This window comes from Phaenicophaeus curvirostris, chromosome 2, assembly GCF_032191515.1.
Source record: "Phaenicophaeus curvirostris isolate KB17595 chromosome 2, BPBGC_Pcur_1.0, whole genome shotgun sequence".
Taxonomy (NCBI): domain Eukaryota; kingdom Metazoa; phylum Chordata; class Aves; order Cuculiformes; family Cuculidae; genus Phaenicophaeus; species Phaenicophaeus curvirostris.
Genome location: NC_091393.1, coordinates 97,207,370 through 97,227,862, shown reverse-complemented (window position 1 = coordinate 97,227,862; position 20,493 = coordinate 97,207,370). Strand labels below are relative to the sequence as shown.

General features: G+C 35.8%; 1 protein-coding gene across 8 annotated transcripts in view; it reads right to left on the bottom strand.

The window, feature by feature from the left end:
- The window catches only part of KIF16B (kinesin family member 16B), a 138,425-nt gene that overhangs the window by 92,355 nt on the left and 25,577 nt on the right, over positions 1–20,493 (bottom strand). For all 8 annotated transcript variants that reach the window (XR_011336792.1, XR_011336791.1, XR_011336794.1 and 5 more), the window contains exons 5-12: positions 19,834–19,931; positions 19,222–19,331; positions 18,452–18,594; positions 16,931–17,099; positions 16,616–16,747; positions 13,621–13,796; positions 11,639–11,704; positions 8,933–8,992 (exon numbers count right to left, since the gene is read on the bottom strand). Coding sequence is in view for 3 of the 8 variants with exons in the window: in XM_069850126.1 (XP_069706227.1) it covers positions 8,933–8,992; positions 11,639–11,704; positions 13,621–13,796; positions 16,616–16,747; positions 16,931–17,099; positions 18,452–18,594; positions 19,222–19,331; positions 19,834–19,931 (954 nt within the window). In the remaining 5 variants the exon portion in view is untranslated. The remainder of the gene's footprint in view (positions 1–8,932; positions 8,993–11,638; positions 11,705–13,620; positions 13,797–16,615; positions 16,748–16,930; positions 17,100–18,451; positions 18,595–19,221; positions 19,332–19,833; positions 19,932–20,493) is intronic.

Sequence of the window (20,493 nt, the reverse complement as noted above, 5' to 3'; positions counted from 1 at the left end):
CTTAGTGGATTTCATGAAAAATACTGTCTCTGCAGTTGAAGAACAAAGAGCACACACATCGCTCCAGTGGCATTTCTACAACAGCACGGCTGTATGCATCATGGCTATGCCCAGTTGTCAATTAATACATTAATTCAGGTGCACAGCAGTACCATGTACTCAAAGCTATCAGAATCAGGTAGTAATAAAACCTAAACATACTGCTAAAAACAGCAGCAGAATAAAAACAGTTCTAGTATTTCATATCCAACACACATTGCCACTAGAAACAGTTCCTTTGCAAGGGACTCAAGGTAAGCTCATGGTTTTCATCTCAGATGTTGATGTCTGAATGCTTCTTTACCCTCTCATAACCAAGTCCAATGAGGAATTTATGCTGCCTTTTCTTCTTTTCACTGCTTCTCTGATGATCCTTTAGAAGAAATAGCTTTCAAGGTATATTTCTTCTTATTTCAACGGGCCTTATTTTCAATCAGTACCTTCCACTGCTTTCAGTTTAGTTCCCCTTCCTACCACAAGAAAAGTAATAGAAAAGCAGACCAAATGTCCAGGAGGAATTGTTGAACAAGTGGCATCAGAGCTGTAGAAGGGATTTCAAAAGCAACTCATTCTGGCCAACTCCCTCTCATTCGAAAACCACCTACATGCCCTAGGGATGGATTAAAGCTCAGCATGGCCTGGATAAACCACAAATGCTGGGCCCCAGTTGTAAGAAGGATGGCAGCGAAATACTTGGGAGTTCAGTTATTCCTAGAAACCAGAGGGCCTCTTTTGGAACATACTGTCTGGATGAACCAAACTATTCAAAATCCTGCCTTAATCCACGGCTGGTGAGCTCAGAAATGGTGGCCCCTGCATGTGCTTCCCTGATGGTCCAGGTGGTTTCAAGTGGAAAAGACAATGTAAAACTGAAGCAAAGAAGAATCAGTAGCATTAGGCATCTCTTGATTACAACCTTCTAACAGAAACTGGAATTTAAAAGTGGCCAGACCACTGCAGAGTCATCACAAGCAGATGAAGGGGCTGCAAGGTTTCATAATAAGATGAACACAGGTGGCATGGAGATTTGAAAACAGACAACTATTTCTTTTGAAATCTACTTTTGACTGCTGCACTCAGCGTTCCCCAGGTGGCGGGGACCCTTTCAATAGTCTTTCTATTAAGAAAAGAGCTACAGTAGATTAGTAGCACCAGTTCCCAATTTAGTATATTTTTCCTTCCTCTGGGAAGAGGAAGCCCATTCTGAGAGAGGAGAAAGCACTTAAAAAAACCCCAACAAACAAACAAACAAACCCAAAAAAACCACCTCACCACCGGTGAGTGATGAGCAATGAGAGCTGCTCCCCTGAATAAAAACTGATGTGTATCTCAGGCCAAACATACAGCCTCTTAAAAAGTTTCTGCTCACTCACTTGTAGAAGAAATTCTCTCCAACGTTTTCGCTTTCTTCTTAGAAGGCATACTTTCCAGACTGAAGCAAAGGAGATGACTAGCTAAAGTAATAATCATCATTTCATAATGGCATCTGTTCAGTAATATAAATAGACATCGGGTTTTTTTCATAATAGGTAAAATAAACCATGTTTGGACTATCTCTGTCCAAACTCAAATTCAAAAGAAGAAATCTGTGTGCTGACCAATAGCATAAAGATCCTGGGATGCAAATACATTCATTTTATCTTAAAAACAACAACAACAAAAAAAAGGGGCAGGGGGGGAGAAGGGGAGTCTGGTAGGTATAATGCCATATTTTCATGTCCTCACCTCTGAATCAACCCCCAATGAACAAGTTCACTTGTATAGGCTTTGGGGCAGGTAAGATATATGACATTTGGTAACAACAATTTATCCCAACTTTAAATCTCACTACCAGAACAGATGATTTTATAGAATGCAATCACTGCCAGTAACTGCTGTATTTGGGAAATAAATAAATAAATAATGCACAAGGCCAGGTATAAGAAAAGAAACCCTAATAAAACCCTGTGCTAAACTAGACGTTACTTGTCATAACTCAGGAGCCAGGAGTTGTGGGTAAGTCCTGCAGAAGGATTGAGAAGAATAAACATTTCCTTGTTGCCAGACAAGTTTCTCAAAAAAAGTCGAAGAAAACCCAAACTTATTAACTTTTTATGTACTGAAATTCAGTTCTAAATCTACAGAAGTGATTAATGAAGAGAAAAAAAGTAAAAAGACACAGTTTATAAATAGAACCTGCATACCATTGCCACTGGCTTTTCAACTGCAAGACTCATTAAAAGTGAAAGCAAGTAGCAGAAGTGGCTTGATGAAAGATTTCTATGTCCAAAAGCCCGTTCACTTTCTCAACAATATTACCTGGTTAAATAAAAAATACTAACTCTCTCAGAAACTGTTCTTTTATATTGATAAATTTCAGAGCTACAACAAAGTTAAGCAAATAAATAAGTTTTAAAGACCTCAGCTGAAGTAATATGTCAAACATTCTGTATAGGCTAAATTGAAAAAGGGAATTTAAAGATAATTGCAATAATTTTGAATGTACATAATCACTTTACAGTGCATCCCACTTGTGGATTGTTCTAAAGCATTTCTGTCAAAACAGTTACTCAAGTTCTTCAGGCCTTGCTCCTAAGCCAGTGTTTCGTCAGTCTCATAACCTCATTTTAGTAGATCTGAACAGCAATGAAAGTCAAGATATTGCAAATAATTTTGCCTAAAATATCTGGATTAAATCTGAATTAAGCATGCAGAAGAATATGATTTTTGTATCTGCAGTGACATCTAGTGCAAGAAACTAAAACCACATTTAAACAGGCTTCTAGAGAAAGGGAAGCTATTATAACTTATTGTGAGTTTTCTGACGCTATCCAAGAAGGACAAGAATAATTAACGTCAGCCCTTTTAAAACTTTCTTAGCATCTTGTCTTCTGCACAACATTCACAAGCCAGCTGAAAGGAATCCTATGTTACTAAAGGAATCCACAATGTTACTAAGAGACTATTTAATGCAAATGTGAATTTTTCCTTTCCAAACAAATTCTGTTTGATAAATGTACATGTATTACATAACTGTTGGATGGCAAACCATTGCTGAGAAAGTAAATGTTCCTAGGAACAGAGTCAGTATTGTATTCATTCTGTCAACTTTTCCAAAACAAAAGAAATTCACCAGTAACAACTGACTTAAATTCTTTCTGCCAGCTACACAAATATGCAATCCTATTTTAATTTTCAAGTGATTTTTAAATGCATTCCTTAAAAATTGAAGCAGGAGAGATAACTTGTAGGCAGGAAACAAGAACTGGAAGCATGCAATAAATTTGTTCAAATGAAAGTACAGATTTAAGTCTTCCGTTAAAAGAACACAGTTATGCTTAAAACACAGCCAACCACAGATATACTAACCAAAATGCAACACCAACATGTCTAACTAGCAACAATTTAAAAAAAATGATTCACTTATTGAAATGTGAAAAATTCTTTGGAACAAGTGTTATTCCTGCCAAACATACAAATAAACACATATGCCAAAGCTGAAAATGAACAGTTTAAATACGGTACCATGCATACATAATACTGTTTATAAATGTACACCATTCCTGTAAGTCCCTTTCTTTAATTCAACCTAAAAATACAACCATTTCAAAGGCATGTGCAAAGTTAGTTTTCCGTTCATTGCAAAATTTTATATCTATAAAAAGTGTATGTATCTAAATTTCAATAAGCAGCTATTCATTAGTGATCTTGGACAACTACATTATACATTCCATTCCTAATTTTCCAGTAATCTTCAAGCGGAATAAGCACAAAACTCAAGATTTTGTTGGTTGGAAAAAGGCATTGAATGGGTATTACAACTACTGTATTTTGGACAAGAAGTGCATGCCATGATGAATGAACTCTCATGATTACTAGTGATGTGATACATAACCTTTTAAAAGTTCTACAGTTTGTTCTTCAGGAACCCAAAAGCTTGTAACAACTTCTCTATGCTACAGATATCAAAAAGTGGACTTAGTGGCATTTTACGCAAAAGTAGCAAGTGTTAACTGGGAGCTCTTTTCACCAGAGGACTGAGCATGTTAAAATAAAGACATGAAAGAATTAAGAAAACAATGCTCTTCAAAGGGCAAAGTACTGGGGTAGAACACAAAACAAGTGAGAAAAGGAAAAGGAGCTAAGCCAGTCAAGGTCAATACGAAGTAACAACAAGGCATAAATCAGGAAAATGGTAATGTATGCCCAGCCTTAAAAGGCAGAAGAACCAAGATAAAGGTGTTCAAGAGCCATTCAGCAACTGTGATTTAAAAATTATCTGGAAATGCAAGTAAATGTAGACTAATGCAGCAGTTGTATAGAAAACAATAAACGGCTCTTGACAGAGTTCACTATGGTATACAAGTCTGCCTGGAAAGGAAATTATTAAAATCAAAATCTATTAGCTTCTGCCACCCTAATCAGCACCTCAAAGAGCAACACAATTACTTTGAGTTCTGGTCTCCCAGCATCTTTGCTGGGTATAGCTAAGATTCATAAGGAATGAAAATTCCCTGTTTAGATGAGTATGTCTACCGTAATAACTGTTTAGTACTAGTCTGTATTTATTCATCATGGCAAGTTAAGACTATTTCATCTCCCCCAAAAAGAGGCATGATATAAAAAAAGGTAGATGTTAATGCTTCAAGATAGACATGCTAGCAGCAGCTTTCTTCCTCAGATCGGAACAGCCAATATTAAGCCATAAAAGTGTACTATTTTTTGGTTCAGTACCAGCTTAAAGAAAAAGACCAAATCGTGTTCATTAACATATTCACACAACATGTGGTAAAGTACTGCAGCAGTATTAGTATTATTGATTAAAGTGAGGCTGTCACTAATGCAACATGACAAAGCCAGCTGAAACGGCTACTAGTTAAACTATTGATCATGAGAATTGGACACAAATATACCAATGAAAAGAACCCGTCCTTTTAACAGACTCTGAAGACATATTTCTCTGCACCCTTTAAAACCAGTTGAGCTCTGCCACACAAAGCTAATAACATGATTAAAATCAAACAAAAGGGTAATCAAATAAAAGGTAACTTTTAATCTACTTAAAACTGAAAAAAACTCAAACATCTAAATACCTTAATGCTAAGTACAAATGACATAAAGCAAAGAAGATAAAAGCTAAAAGTTAAACCTATTTCTACACAAACAATAAAGGGGAGAAGAATTTTAAAGGAAAGTTGGAAAGAAAAAATCAACAGAGAATTATATAGAGGAGTACATATTTTAAAAAGATTAGTATAAAAGCTGCTAAAGGTTAGCAAAAGAAATTGGAACATACACAAAAGATGACAAAAATAAGATGCCAGTAAAAGAAAAAGATCTCTAGGAGAGTGACAACACACACAGTCAAATATAGCAGCCACATCAAAGGAAGTTTTGTACCAATTAAAGCCTCAAAGAAAAAGAAAAATCGAAAGTTGGATAGGTTACCCTAACATCTTAGAAAGCATTCAAAGAAATTACAGACTCCAGGATTGATCTTTAACAGAACAATACAAAAAGGACTAATCTAAGGAAAAGAGCAAACAGTTTTTCTTCCCTCCTCTTCTTAAAAAAGAAAAAAAAGAAAGATTCAATGAGAGTGAGATGAAAGCAAAATCCTAGACTTAACTGAGTGCTGAGGCTGCAAGTCACCTGAACACAGAGAAGCATGTAAAGTAGTTCTGTTTTGTAAGGTGCAATTCTTTTGACAGCTGGTGACATTTGAAGAAATAACTCACATCCTGTGGTCTTCAAATCAAACACTACCACTTTGATTTCTCATGCAGTATTTTACCCATTCCATATATTTATTACTTTTACTAACCATTAAACAGTCCTCCCTTGATTAGAAAAGGGACAAGGGGCAGACTGTAATAATAGGTTGGTACGGTTAGAGTGTCATTGTGAGGAGGTTAAATATGGAAACAAACATCACCACCAGAAACAACACTTGTCGCTTCAGACAGATTACAAATGCCAAGAAGTTCCCGCGCTTCACGGTGAAGAACACTGTTTATGGAGTCAGCACAAATTTAAAACCCCAATGTTTGCAGTGTCCTAACCTTTGCATAAGCAAGATAGGAATGCTTGAGCTTTAGGTATGAGTCAACAGTAATTTAGACTCCAGAGGAACCCAGATAGTCACCTACAGAAGGGCTTCTTTCAGAGGCATGAAAGAGAGTGTATTATCAACACTACCATCATCACCAGTCCAAGATATGTGCAATCTGACAACAATGTATCTGAAGGATTATACAAGACATTCACAGCTGAAAATGACATTCAGCCATACAGACCTGGCACCAAATCCAGAACTGACAACATTTTTAGATAGGATAGTTCAAGATACTCAGTCTAAAGATGTGCACTGTGATGGAAAACCACAACTTCGGGTGAACTACATAGAGACAAATGTCAAAAGGGATAAAAGCTACAAGCAGAAATAAGGAAGAATACTGGGATGTACATGTCAGCTCTACACATGGCACTGTGCCAACTGAAATAATTGAATTTTAAGCTGCCAAATACTTTTTATCAAAAACTTGCCTTCACATGGTATTCTCTCTTCCCCGGTATTTTCTAGCTGGACAGTATTTTCCATTCTCTATGCATTCATTTCAAGGTAGCATTTAGATGTTGCTGGTCTAATTTAAAACAAGGTTCAAAATAACTGGCAAGGCTGAATAAGTCTGAGGAACATCTTGCCTGCAAAACTGTATGCATCACTTCTCTGTCAGGCATGATGAAAGTACTGCAGTCAGTAAGACCAGCTAATTTTTTCCAGCAGTATCTATTGATTCAGTGGAAGACACCAGCATGCCCTATAAACCTTGCTTCCTGTATTTTAAAAGGCTTATGCAAAATCCTTTCAATTATTTTGGATTTAACACTAACAGATTTTCCCATCAGCCTGTGAGAACAATTTAAAACCATGTGAACTCTGATATTTAGAGCCTAGTATGAAAATGCATAATCACATATAACAGAGTAGGAAAACCCATGCAGCTACTAGTGAGTGCGCGTGCATCTGGCAGGGATATATGAATAGGTAATAAGTAGCTGTTTGCACAATTTCTCAAATTCATCTGCCTAAAAGATCTCGAGCATAAGGTGTTGGGGACTGGAAAGCAGAAGGGTTTTAATTCTCCAAACTTACTGCAGGACAAGAACTGAAAGGACTACCTCAGGACTGCAAGCCCAGGGCAGGCAAGTAGAAGCAGGTTTTAAATGTGAAGTCCTAAGTACCTTAATGAAGAAAGTCCTCAAAGTTACTGATTTGCAGCATGGAAAAAGTTGCAGTTGTTATTGCAGCGAGTTGGATAGACGAAGACAGTCTCATTTGTCAGAGGGTGCCAAGATGTTGTAGTTTTACAAATGAACAAAGTGTTACACCTCTGTGTGGAAGACAGTATATCACTAATAAAACAAAAAAGCCAGTGAACTTATAGGGAGTCCATTACAAGAAACACCGCTGCTCTCTATAGTTTAAAACCTGCTTTCCAGTGATTCAGCCTGGCAAACTTCCAAAAGGCCCTTTTCCACTCACATGCTGGCAGTGATTTCAGGAATCGTTAAACAAGAAGTGAATAAAAATATGGATAGCTTCAGTAAAACTGTGTAAAATAAAACAGTACAACCAAGAAATCTTTTGCAGATTTTCAGTTTTTCAGGGCCAAGAAAGTTTCAGCAACTGCCTTTACTCCAAAAGTGAAATACAACCTATGTTCACGTACTCAAATATCAGCATATAAAAGTGCAAAATACAGAAGCTGTATGAATTAAACTAACAGTACCAAAAAAGTAGAATTACATCTTCTGTGTTTAAGTCCCTTATATTCAGCTATTTAACAAATACAGTTTTCTCTTGGTTGCATGAATTGTTCAGTTAACACCTATAATTCTGTAACTTCCATGCAAGAATTGGTGCATTTCCAACATAAAGCTTTAAAAACCATATGCTACATCATGTTCACTTTCTGATTGAAATTCACAAATTCTCCATGTGACAATGAACTCCCCAATCCAGACATGAATAATGAGAGGATTAATCAAGTTCTGTGTACATGTAGGTGCTTCAAAATAACAAGATAACACAGAAATAATGTAAAATCCAACCCAAAACATCTCTGAGGAACATGCAAATGGTAACTCCCAGTTCAGTATCTGGACAGATATTAAACAGTCCATTCTGTCATGCCATCTGCTCTGTTCTCTATGCTATTTATGCTTTATTTTTATTTTTAAGCATGGAGCCATTCTACTTCTTTGGAAGCCAGATAGAAGTCACCATGGCAAACTTAAAAAAAAATGAAGGAATGAAAAAGCGATACACAGCAAAAATTCAAGTTCAAAATTTGTGCTTTGGATCAGTGATAAGGAGAATTAAAAAATTATTTCAAAATGCTTGCTTGAGTTGCACTCCAAATAGGTTTCTGTTCAGCATATAGAGAAATTCATGAAAGCTTAAGCTTTGCTTTAAAAAAATTTATTTAACAGAATAGATAAAACATTTTGAAAAAAAATATAAAGTTAGCGTATATTATGGAAAAGAAATTGTGGGAAATATTTCTCTGTGTGTGTGTGCATGTGCACATGTGTGTTTGTATGCATGCATGGAATCAAAGTCATCCATTAAAATATAACCTCAGACTATCACCTTAATCATGAGCCAAATATCAACATCAAAATCTTACCAGTACAACTGGACAGCAGGAAAGCAAAGGTACACATAGAGGATATGAAAGTCTCTGTTTACATCATGCTAAAAATATAGAATGGAAATCAAAACAAGATTGCAGAAGTTTTGTTTTCTTAGAAAAAGCCAAAGAAGGTGACTTAGAACAACAACTTTTTTGAAGGAAAAACTCAGAGTCTAGTTCAAATGCCAAGAAGAAAATTTATTTATTTTCCTTACTTTCAAGATATCTTGAGTTTCATTCCACTTGTTTGTCCACTCTTTTGTGAGTTCTTGTACCTATAAAAGAAAACAAATACTGGAAAAAAAAAATCACATATCTTCTAAAGTACTTGACAATGCATTCTTAGAGAATAATAAACATTTGTGCAATTCCTTGTGAAGTTGAATACCTAAACAGGTAGAAGTGCACTGTTGCTCCTACAATAAATGACTTTACTTACAATGCCTCTTTCTCAAAAAAGGAAAAATACAAAATTCTAATCTGTAGTATAAAATGAAACAAATGACAGGAAAGGGAACTTCAAATAATGGCAAGTATTTCCAAAGAAATGCAATGATTCCATAAAATGCTTCATTAGTCCTATGAAGTCAACTGCCACAGATTGATCCCTTAGCTGTAACAAGGTGACAGCTCCTTCCTTACAGCATAGGTACATGTTCAGGCTAAAATACCCTCCAGAAAATGGCATGCAAAGGCAGAAGCAGGCAGGCAGGCAGCCTTCAGGAGAGAACCAGAGCAAAGTTTGCTACAACTTAGAAGTCACACATTTGGTTCTGTCCTGCCTTTCCTACTCATTCAGTATGAAACCACCTATGTCCCTGCATTACCTTACATAACAGCCACTGTAGGAAAACAAAGAAGGTCATCAATGCCGTTGCTCCAAACATCTCCACATTTGTTACCTGCAGCCAACCATACTAGCTGCCTTTGCAAATCAGCTGCAAATTAATCAATGTGAACTAAAAATCTTCTCTCATCTCTACCGGTATCCCAAGATTTCAACAGAGAAATCTTTCAATGCATCATCAGTCTAGTGCTACTAATTAGAATGTTAAAACAAAAAAATAATGAGAAAGATTAAAGGAAGGAGATCCATTTTAAGTCTATTCAACACACCAGAATAATATCTATTCCTCAGAAATTATTTATAAGAACAACATCTAAACGGACAAATAAACTCATTAAAGAAAGCTACCTTGTATTTGTCAGATAATTTAAATACGGTGATAAAATCTTTAGATATGTGTAAACAAATCAATTATTGCACTCATTCAATTATAAAAAAAGCTATAACCATTGCAATATTTACTAAGATTTTTTAGTGATTCTGTCTGTTGTAATTATCATGAATAGTAATCACATAACCTTCTAATGAGGCTGACAAAAGATAATAAAATATGTTCAATATACTCCCAACACAGAGGGGCCAATGCTTCTGAGCAGGACAAGCACTGATTACTGTCAGAGCATGAATAACATCCTCTAATTAGCTTACAGTCAACAGTTTATATCATTCAGCTACTCTTCGATAAAAGAATCATATTTGTGCACAAAAACAAAAGCAAACCACACATGCTAACAATACTATCATTCATCTCTGATTGAGCTAAAACAATTTTAAAAACTAGCGCGAATCAGGAAAAAAAAAAGCAACTGGAGGCTCAGACAGTGGTTATGCAGGTCCTGCTTTAATTATTAAATACAACACAGTAAAATTCCTGCATACACTACAGAGCTGTAAAACGTGTTCCTAGCAGAAACTTGGCTTATGGGGAAGCCTGGAGTCTACTTTGCAGCTACGGCTCATATTAATACACATATTTCATCCATTTTTGCTATTAAGTTTGTATTTTAAGCATCATTTCTCTGAAAAGTATTATAAAATGGCTTTATAAATGGGTATTACCAATGGGAATCCTGAAAAGCAGAGATAGATACATTACCGATTATTTAAGTCAAAACAGGATTCTCAAAGACAGACATTCATTCTCTAATTGTAGACATCTGAGCAGCACTACTGTAAATCTAACAATTTAAACTAGCTAAGAAGCCCCTATTTTTTTTAAAGACACCATATCTACTTTTGATTGGCATCTTGTTAACTTACAATATTCAGAACCAAATACAGTAGCAAATAAATTTGCTGCCAGGTAGCTGAATGATTTCAAATACTTTCCTCTGATCTGTTCCAAAGTCAGGTAATGCTATTTTTTTTTTTTTTAATTTTGCAGTAGCTTAAAAAGCAGGCAGCTATGTTGAAAAGAATTAACATAGAATGACAGAATAAAGAATGACAGATTTAAAATTAAGAGAAATGGCAGTACCATTATATCTACTCTTTTTGGATCCCATGGGTGTATCAACTGTCTGGAAATTTTTCCCAGCCTCTACACTGGGCTGGATTATTAAAAGACTTGGTGTGAGGCACACTATGAAGTTGACTCATCTAGATGTTAGACCCTCCCCCAAAAAAGACAGCTAATTAGGCACTGAGAATATTTGTACATACTAGATTTAAAGATGGAAATTTTCTAAAAACCTGCCCCACAAGACAAGTTACTTGTAAACATGAGAGTTGACCATTTTCCCCACAAATCTACTGTATTTTCTAAACACTAAATGCTTTGCTACTGTCATTAGTGGTTACTGATTACTCTGATTTAGCAGCTTTTCACTCTCTATTCTGTTTACAAACTTACATATATTTTTATTAAATAGAGTCGTTACATAATTATCATAATTATCATTATCGTTACATAATTTTTTTTTCTTTTAATAAAAGCACCAAGAAAACATTGTTTGCTAGGAGAAAGTTCAGTTATGTATCAAAAATACCCTGAAAATTATCAACACTCTTGCATCCAGACTCCACTGCCATTCCTTTTTCTGTTTAAAAATTGTATCATGAAATTACAACTCACCCTTGCTTCGTTCTGCTGAAGCTTTTCTTCCATACTTAAAGCTGTTGGGGAATCCAAGAGTGCAATCTAAAAATCGTACAGAAACAAACATCAAGTTTAAAAAAAAAGCAAGGAAAAAAGGTAACAACTGCATGTCTTTAATTTGACTCCACCAGCAACTGCTCAATTTTTAAAATTATTTAGGATGAAGTCTTTTGAACTCCAATATACATAATTTTACCTTAAAATACTGTAAACAAAGTAATCAAGATCTTGTCAAAGCAGAGAGTCTGAATGCATATCATTAGTTTGGGAGCAGTATTTTTGTTCATTATGTATATGCATTGTCACATATATGACACTGGACCTGGATACAAGTTTACAATGGGTAATTCCTGATACATCTATCTTTGTATTTCTATTAAACATGAAAATTTACTATGCACCAACAGCTAACCATTTTGCTACAACACATATGTATACTGCTTTAATAAATATAATAAATATATATTAATAAATATATATTAAGATAAGTGGCCTAAGAAAAGGAAAACCACCATGCAACACACATACTCATGTGACTTTGTGCCCTGAATTCAGCCCTATAGTTTGGTAACCAGTATCTTCAGTGATCTACAGAAACATTTGTGATACAGTATTCTGAGAATATAAAGGAATACCACAAAAGAAATTATACAGGGATTTATATTCTTTTGTCCATAGATAACACCACCTGCTGTTTTACTAACCATCACAAATTCAATTAACTTAAGTGAGCTCTCTATTGTCTCCCACACAGCCATCTACCACATCCTACAACTGAACAAGATTTATTTTGTGATATTCGCTGGTTCACAGTGTGGAACTAGGTCAAAGCATTAGATCTTCAAAGGGGTCCAAGTTACATTCACTTTGCTAGCTCTGAATCAAACCATATTTCAAGAACAAATTCTTTCCCTCCTAAAGAATACAGAAGAAACACAAGCATAATAAGAGTAATTCGATCCCATATAGAGTTTTTCTAATTGTTTGTAACACAGCAGAGTTTTCTGCTTCAACCATCTACAATACCTACAACTGCTTCCAGCTGTGGTCCCACTCCCTTTTCCAGCAAATGCGTTATGATATCTAGCTGAAGTACTAGCCTTCTATTGAAAAAAAGTCCATGCTGTACTGACATCTCGTAGTGGACAGCCTATCTAAAATAAAATTAGATACTTCTAGAAATAAATCTGAAGTATCATTTCAAATGCTTCCAAACCATATTTGCGCAAGTATGAAATCTGGCAGACCCAGATGACATTATTTAGACGCCATGACTGGCCTGAGCCAATTACATATTGCTTATTGTTAGCTTGGTTTCACTATCCTGGAAACACAAGAAAAAGCCTAACCAAGCTTGTGCAGAAAATGTTTATAATGGCTAACACAAATAGAAGAATAAGAAAGAATCATGCAAAAGGGAAGTATAAAGTGATACATATTTTCTTACAGCACCACCGAAGGTACTTTTAGATATTTATCATGTTATACAATTTCTAATGTATTGTGCAGCCAAACGCAAATTAAATATTTTGTTCAAAGCCATCCATACTCTCACATTTTTATATTAACACACCTTAAATACTTTATACCTTCTGCCTCCCTTATGATACTAGCTAAAGTACTTCTTCAGTCCATCAGGCTAGACCCAGCAAATACATTACTTCTCCGTCTCCTTATGTTGTGGTGACTACCTGTTCCACAGCGCACTGCAATCAAGCTCTGATTATATTAAGAGAAAGCTAAAAGCTTCGACATGACAATTTTCCCCCCCTTATGCTGAAAGAAGTAATCTACTGGCCATATGGAAACTGATTCAATCAGGAAAATAATATTCATTCATAGCCTCATAGAGCTTGTTTACTCAAATCAATATAATGAAAGATAATTATCTCATTACATTCTAGAAATAGATGTTATAACTCAAGGAAAATTACACATAAATTTCAAGTAAAGCTAACCTGATTCCCCTGAGCAAGCAGGGCTTTTAATCGGGCTATTTCAGCTCTCAGCTCACGGATCAGTTTGACGTTAGGATCCTCATTAATAGTAGGCTTGTTGATGATGTTTTTGGCTCTATTTGCATAGCGAAGTGTACTTAAAGTTTCTCCATAATTGACATCAGCAGGTGAAATAGCTAAGGAGATGAAAGCAGAAACAGTTTATCCATCACCATATGTTTCATTTAGTAAAGTTAGTTTATATTTTAAAAGTCAGATAAACTTAATGTGGATGGAAGAGACAGAAATATATGATTAACCAGTATGGCTACAATTTGTTCTAATTATTCATTTGGCTCCATTGCTTTCATGTCACTATAACTTTGCTTAAGTAAACACTATCAGAATAGTGTATTAGAATAATCAGGTCCAACAATCATGTGTTGTAAAGAAATCTTGCTGTCAATCTACTTCACATTTATATCTCCCTGGTAAGCATAAAAGACTTTAAAGGCTTTCTTGCAAATCTTTTCTAAGAACAATGGAAAAACAGGTGAGTATTTTGTACGTATCAGTTTAATCACTGAATGGAAAAGTCATTTTGGGTAAAGACACAGTAAAAGCAGACATGAAAACTGAAACAAAAGGAGAGGTTCTATAATTTACAAGCCTAGCTGTTCTGCTGAGCTGCAGGTATCTGGCAGCAAGCAGAATTGTTACCTATCTGATGCACCAAGATAAACCAGTATTATTTTTACAGGCAACTAAAGTAAGAAAAAAAAATGGAGTTTAAATAAAAGTGCTAATACTAGCCTTTCCTTAATTTTCCTAACAATATGTAAGGTGTTCCCAATTAAAAAGACAACTCTTGCATCCAAACAGATGAGCAAAAACACAGAAGACAACACCATGTAGCAATAAGGAAGGACCAAAAAAATCTTAAAAATCAAACTGAACAAGAGATCCAGGTAATCAGACAATGACAACACCTAAAAAATAATCAAGTGAACAAAATATCCTGCCCTTCCTCATTCTCCCAAGAGTAGTAAATACTCTTTTTGTGGTAGAGACTCCCTGAATTAGGGGGAGATGCATTTGGCAACAGACTATACATCCCCTAGCTCACTATCACTGTCCTACTTTATCAACTGACTCCTCAACACTACTCAATTATTCTCTTACTCGAAAAATGTTACAATAAGTTATAGAAATATGACAAATAAGAATTGGATGTATTTTTCCAAGAGCCTTTCCTACAGTTTGAGATGATCTTCCTGCTTTTTTTTGTATTTAGTTACAGAAAAGGCGGGCCAAATGTATCCAGACAGCTTGTCAGGCTCTGTTAGGCAACTCAGCCACATTACCAGTAGAGTTACTGATGGAGAAAAGATCAACCATCAGGGCTCTGCTGAGCAGAAGCATCCTTAATAGATAAGGAAGCACCTGAAAGAGCAGCTGTGCACTATAGTATTTAGTACAGGCACTGAAAGCTTACTGTGTTTCTAAAACTTTTCTTCCCAATCCCACTGTCACAAAAAAACCCCAAAACCCAAGTTACTCAATCGTGTAACTGAAAGAAAGCATCAAGAAGAAAGATGTCAGCACAGTGGTACTTAAACAGCCAGAAAAAAAACAAAGCAGAACCTCGTCCAAGATCCTCTTTTGGTACTACTATGACCAGCCAAAGGAAAGAAAGTGGCATGGATTCCAAAAACACCCCCAAAATCATGCAACAAAGGAACTGCTACCCACAGAATTTGACTATAGCGAAGCTATTGAGAAACCAGAATTTGATCCAATGCATTTCATTCCTCCTACTCTGCTCTCCCACCAGAGAATCCTCTCTACCCGAGAGAGGACTGCATCGGTAAAACTGCCTTTCATCTACATGGGAAAGAGTGAGAAAAATTTCAGAGTTGCTCTTCTCTTCGCATCTTCCATCTCCAACATCCAAAATCCTCCCTTCCCCTTAATCATCCTCCCAGCTTTACTTGGGGTTCTTGGGGAATGGAATTCCTATTCCAGTTTGTTCAAAAAACATGCAATACATATGCCATGGATAGTTTTTCAAACCAAGTGATCCCTACAGGGCTTCCTATGGGTAAAAAGGAAGCTGTAAGAAAAGTTTGCAAGATGACTTACCATAAACAATTAAATTTAGACAAAAAGTGAAAACATTGCGTGCATCAAATAGTAGGTTAAATTAAAATTACAGACTTATCTACGAAATATTAAGAGTCCAACTTGTTTCTGCTACTAATGCAAAACCCCCATAATTTTGGAAAAGGAAACTGATTTGCAGACGAGCATTGACTAGATGCACAAAGATGGATTTATTTATTTTTTTTAAGGGGGATCAGAGTCTTCCTCATGGGGAGAGGCTTAAGGGGAAAGAAGTGTAAGACTTTATCTAGGTCCAGGTTTGAGCATTTATGATAACAGAGCTGTCTGGAATGCAAAAGAAACTCAAGAATAAACAGAAACTACTACTTGAAGTTTAACTGATCAGATCAGCTAATCATTACACTGTGCACATGTCAGAGAAACACAGCAGTGAGACAGATATCAGAGCAAATGCAAGCAATTAGGCACAAACATTTGGATGATCCTTATTGATGCAAACAAATGTGTAACGACTGTACATAAACAATCTGGATTCCTTGTTATATTTGTGATCAGATACTCAGACATTGGTATAAGCAGTCAAACAGATAATCTGCAGATGCAAATGGAGCTCTCAAATTCAGGATTTATACCTGCTATTGTTCATGACATTATGAAACAACTAGGTTGTCCCAATACACACAATAAGACCCTATATAGTTCCATCAGAAGACATGTTCTGCAGAGTGCAGGTAAAGGCAGAGCATTACCAGAAAACTCAGAAAGAAAGAAATCACTAATAGGTGTAAACAACCTTCTGCTTTAACAAAGGATCTGGAATCTAAATATTTACAGCCATTCCTATTAAGTATGAGCTGTTCAGGATGCAAAAAATTAACTCAAGAACACTTACTGGCAATCATTATAGTTTTAGAGTTTCCTCCTAGGCTGTCTTTTAGCAGCCAAGTCAACACAGAGTCCCTGTAAGGCACAAATACTTGCTTCTTCTTTGAAAGAGGATTCGTCGCATCCTGAGATAAATCAGCTGTGATGTGGACGTAGAAAAAGGAAAAATAGCAATTATGTATTTTCATTTATTTTCAAAAATTGTATGCATCAGGCCACTATTTGTGTAAGTAAAAATAAAAAGAAGTGTAAATAAATAAACAGAAAGTTATTTAATGACTAAAAAGAAACAAAACAGACAAGCACAAAAAAACAGACTTACCTAAGGCAGAAATTACATTTCCCAGAGTAACTAGAGATTTGTTAATATTCCCTCCTTCCTTTAATCTAACCCCTGTGGCACCAGTGGCATCTGCTCTCTCACTTCCAGCAAGATCTACCAGATGAATCTTGCTAACAGTTTCACAAGGCATCTCTGAATCAAATTTAGCCTAAAGGAAAAAAAATGCAAAGAAAAGTATGCTAAGCTATGAAATTCTGAAATTTTACTGAGCTCAACTCACTGGCCTTTTTACTGTCATGACTGAATTTAACTTGTTTACAACAGCAGAGCTTCAGAAGACACATGTATCAGAGGTGCCACAGAAAACCATTTGATCATGAATTGCTGCATAACACCCAGGCAAGTCATTACTTCTTTAAACGGTAATATTTTTAACTTTCTCACCACATATGCACATGCACTGACAACTGTGAATTAGTTTTTATATGATACACATTGAATACATGCTGCATTCATTTCATTAAGCTTTCAACATTTATCTATCTATATTTAGCTTTTAACAAGTTATAGTATACACAGACACATTAATTACTCCCCTTGCCTCCAAGTTCAAGAAAGTAGCAATTGCCATTTTATTTGATGATTTTAAAGGAGGCTTCCTCCCAATCTTTAGTCATATAAATCAACTCAGATTGCCCCACTTCAAACTTTCTTCTACTTTTACAGTACAACAATAGAAGAAAACCTTTTGCTGCCTGCCTCTCATCCTCTTTTGAAAGCTTTGCAACAAGCAGCTCATCATTAGTGAACAGCTGGTGCATGGGATTTAGTGTGACATGTAAAGTTCTGTTGCAAAAGTGAACCACCTCTACGCTACCTTCTCTTCATCTACAAAGTTATCCACGGACTGCCTAAAAAGCCTCTCAAAAACAATGATGAGGAGTGGGAGTCATTAGCAAACGAGTTTACTACGTATAAACAAAAACATCGCTATGCTATGAGAAAACAAGTTAAATGTGTCTGCTATTTCATCAGTAAATCAAGGAATATAAACAGGTTCCCAATAGTAGCAAATGAAGAGTCAGCAAGAAAACACTCAGAAAACATTTCTATGCTCCGAAGTTCTGGGCCATGGAGACAGGTTTTTTTCATAAACCTTGGATAACATCAGGGCATAATAGGTGGCCTATGTTCGGCTGTGGCTGAAGTCTCACACAACATGCTCCTCAGCCACTCTTGCCATACCAGTGTCATGAAACGAGGCAGCACTGGTCACTGTTATTCAGCCTGAATTCCCAATAAGTATCTCCTCAAAAACTATCAAATATATTTAAGTAATCTTATTACACTGCAAATTTTAAAGATTATAATCACTGATAAACCTAAGTCTCAAAGCAGTATTTTCACACATCTAACTTTCTCTGTCATAAGACAGCAACATAGTCATCTACCCATACTTGCTTATTTGACAACCTGATTTTATTTATTTAATTAACATATAAATTACTGAATGTAAACACATACCCATGGGGGTGGAGGGGGGGGAATGTCTTTCATTACCTGAGTGAAGTTGATTGTGAAAATGGCATGTGACCTGCTACTGACATCATTCATTCCAGTTGCAGCTGTTGTTCTATTTAGATTTCCTGCCTCCATAAGCTCCTCTACATCGGTATAATTTTGCACTAAATGTTTAGACAAATCTACAGAAAAGAACAACATTACAATATGCTCATACATACACTTGATTTTCTTTACGAAAAGATTCAAATTACCCTCACTACTGCAAAGTATTGCTGCAATTAGTGTTTATCGTCATACCTGTTTATCATTTAAGGAAATGAATGAAGCTTCATGTGAACAAGGGAGAACTTGCATATTTACAGTAAATTAAGAGAAAAATACGCAACTTTATTGAAGTATTCCATGCAATAACATAAGCATAATCTCTCAAGAGACAGGAACCTTCCCTGGCAGAAGATGGATTAAGATAATTAGATTCTAATAGTTCTTTCCATCTAAATATTAAAGATTTATAAATTCTAGTCAACAAATTCTTAAAACCAATTGCATCTCTTAACATTCTTTTAAAAAGTGTTATAATTTAGGAGATAAAAACTGTATTTCTATAATAATCTTAGATTTGAGAAAGCGAGTGGAGATACAAACTGAGAGGCCATTCTCCTCTAATACTTTTTCATTAAAGGAAAGCACCATATCCATCACCTCTTACGTTTTATAAGGTACAAATGCCCTGTGCAACTAGAGATGACATGTACAAATACACAAAGGTAGCAAAATATCCAGTGCAAAACACAAAGTACTTTTACCCTCAACATATGGCCCTTCTTTTGGATGTTCTCGTATTCGTAAATTATTAGTTTTTGATGACTTCCGTCTGAGAAGATCTCTCACACGTTCATTATAAATTTCCAGATAACTGAAAGAAAAAAATAATTAGAACACCACTGACAGATTCAAGAGTCTTTATAAAAGGAAAGCCGTGTTAACACTGTCTTTGAAAGTAAGATGTCTAGAGAAACAAATGGATCTTTATTTGGCTTAAGATAGTAATGACTACAGCATATTTGTATCATAAAGACAAGAGTCCAAAAGAGAATTAGAAAGGAAACAGACATTACCAAGAGCAAAAGGTCCTAAATGCCAGCCTGAAATAAAGCGTAAAAATAAGGAAGATGCCACCTAGTAACAAAGGCATTTTCACTGTCACTTAAATAAAGCAAAATGTGCAGCTGTTGGATTGAATTTAGAAATACTGCACACTTTGACTATGACTGCCAACAAAAATCAATTATAGGACTGAGGCCAAGCATGGAAAGTTATCTGAAAAACACACATTTTTCTCAGATATAAGTGAAACAGGGTGGTTGTAACTGAAACAACTTTGATAACCAGCAAACTATCAATGCACCAAGACCTACCTGACTTCTGTTCGAAAGGATGCCTCATTCCGCTTTGTTTTTTCACTTATTTTGCTGAATAATCCTTCACAAATTCGAGGTATTAAACCTTCATCACCCTGCAAAAACAACAATTCTTATTTCCCAGGCTCTGTATGCATGCACAATATATTTTGAAAAATAAATCCCAAGAGTTAAATTTCAAGTATCCAGAAAAAGGGAATGAAAACTTTTCAGCAAATACTTGTCCTTTATTTACCCGCAGTCACCTTGCCACGTTAATATGTGTGTGTTGGAACACATATACTAGCTGCGATTCTTTGCTATTGGGATACTTTTCACCTCTTACTTAAAGAACCCCAACCACCTGAGGCTGAAATTGGATGCCCAGAACAACATATGAACTGCCTTATTTCAACAGTATCTTCTCTAAGTTATCCTGCTTCATTTCACCGTGGACTTGGCAACATCTGCAAAGAATGGGACAAAAGCCATATACATGTATCCACGAGGCATTCTCGTTCAAGCTCCCAATCCCCAGCTCACAGTCCTTACTGTCTTGAAAGATGCATCAAGTTCTCTGGATAAATTAGCATGCAGTAACAAAACTAAAGCTCCATTCACTGTATTCCACAATGCAGCCAAATTAAATCTGATATTTGACTTCTGAATGTTCAGCTC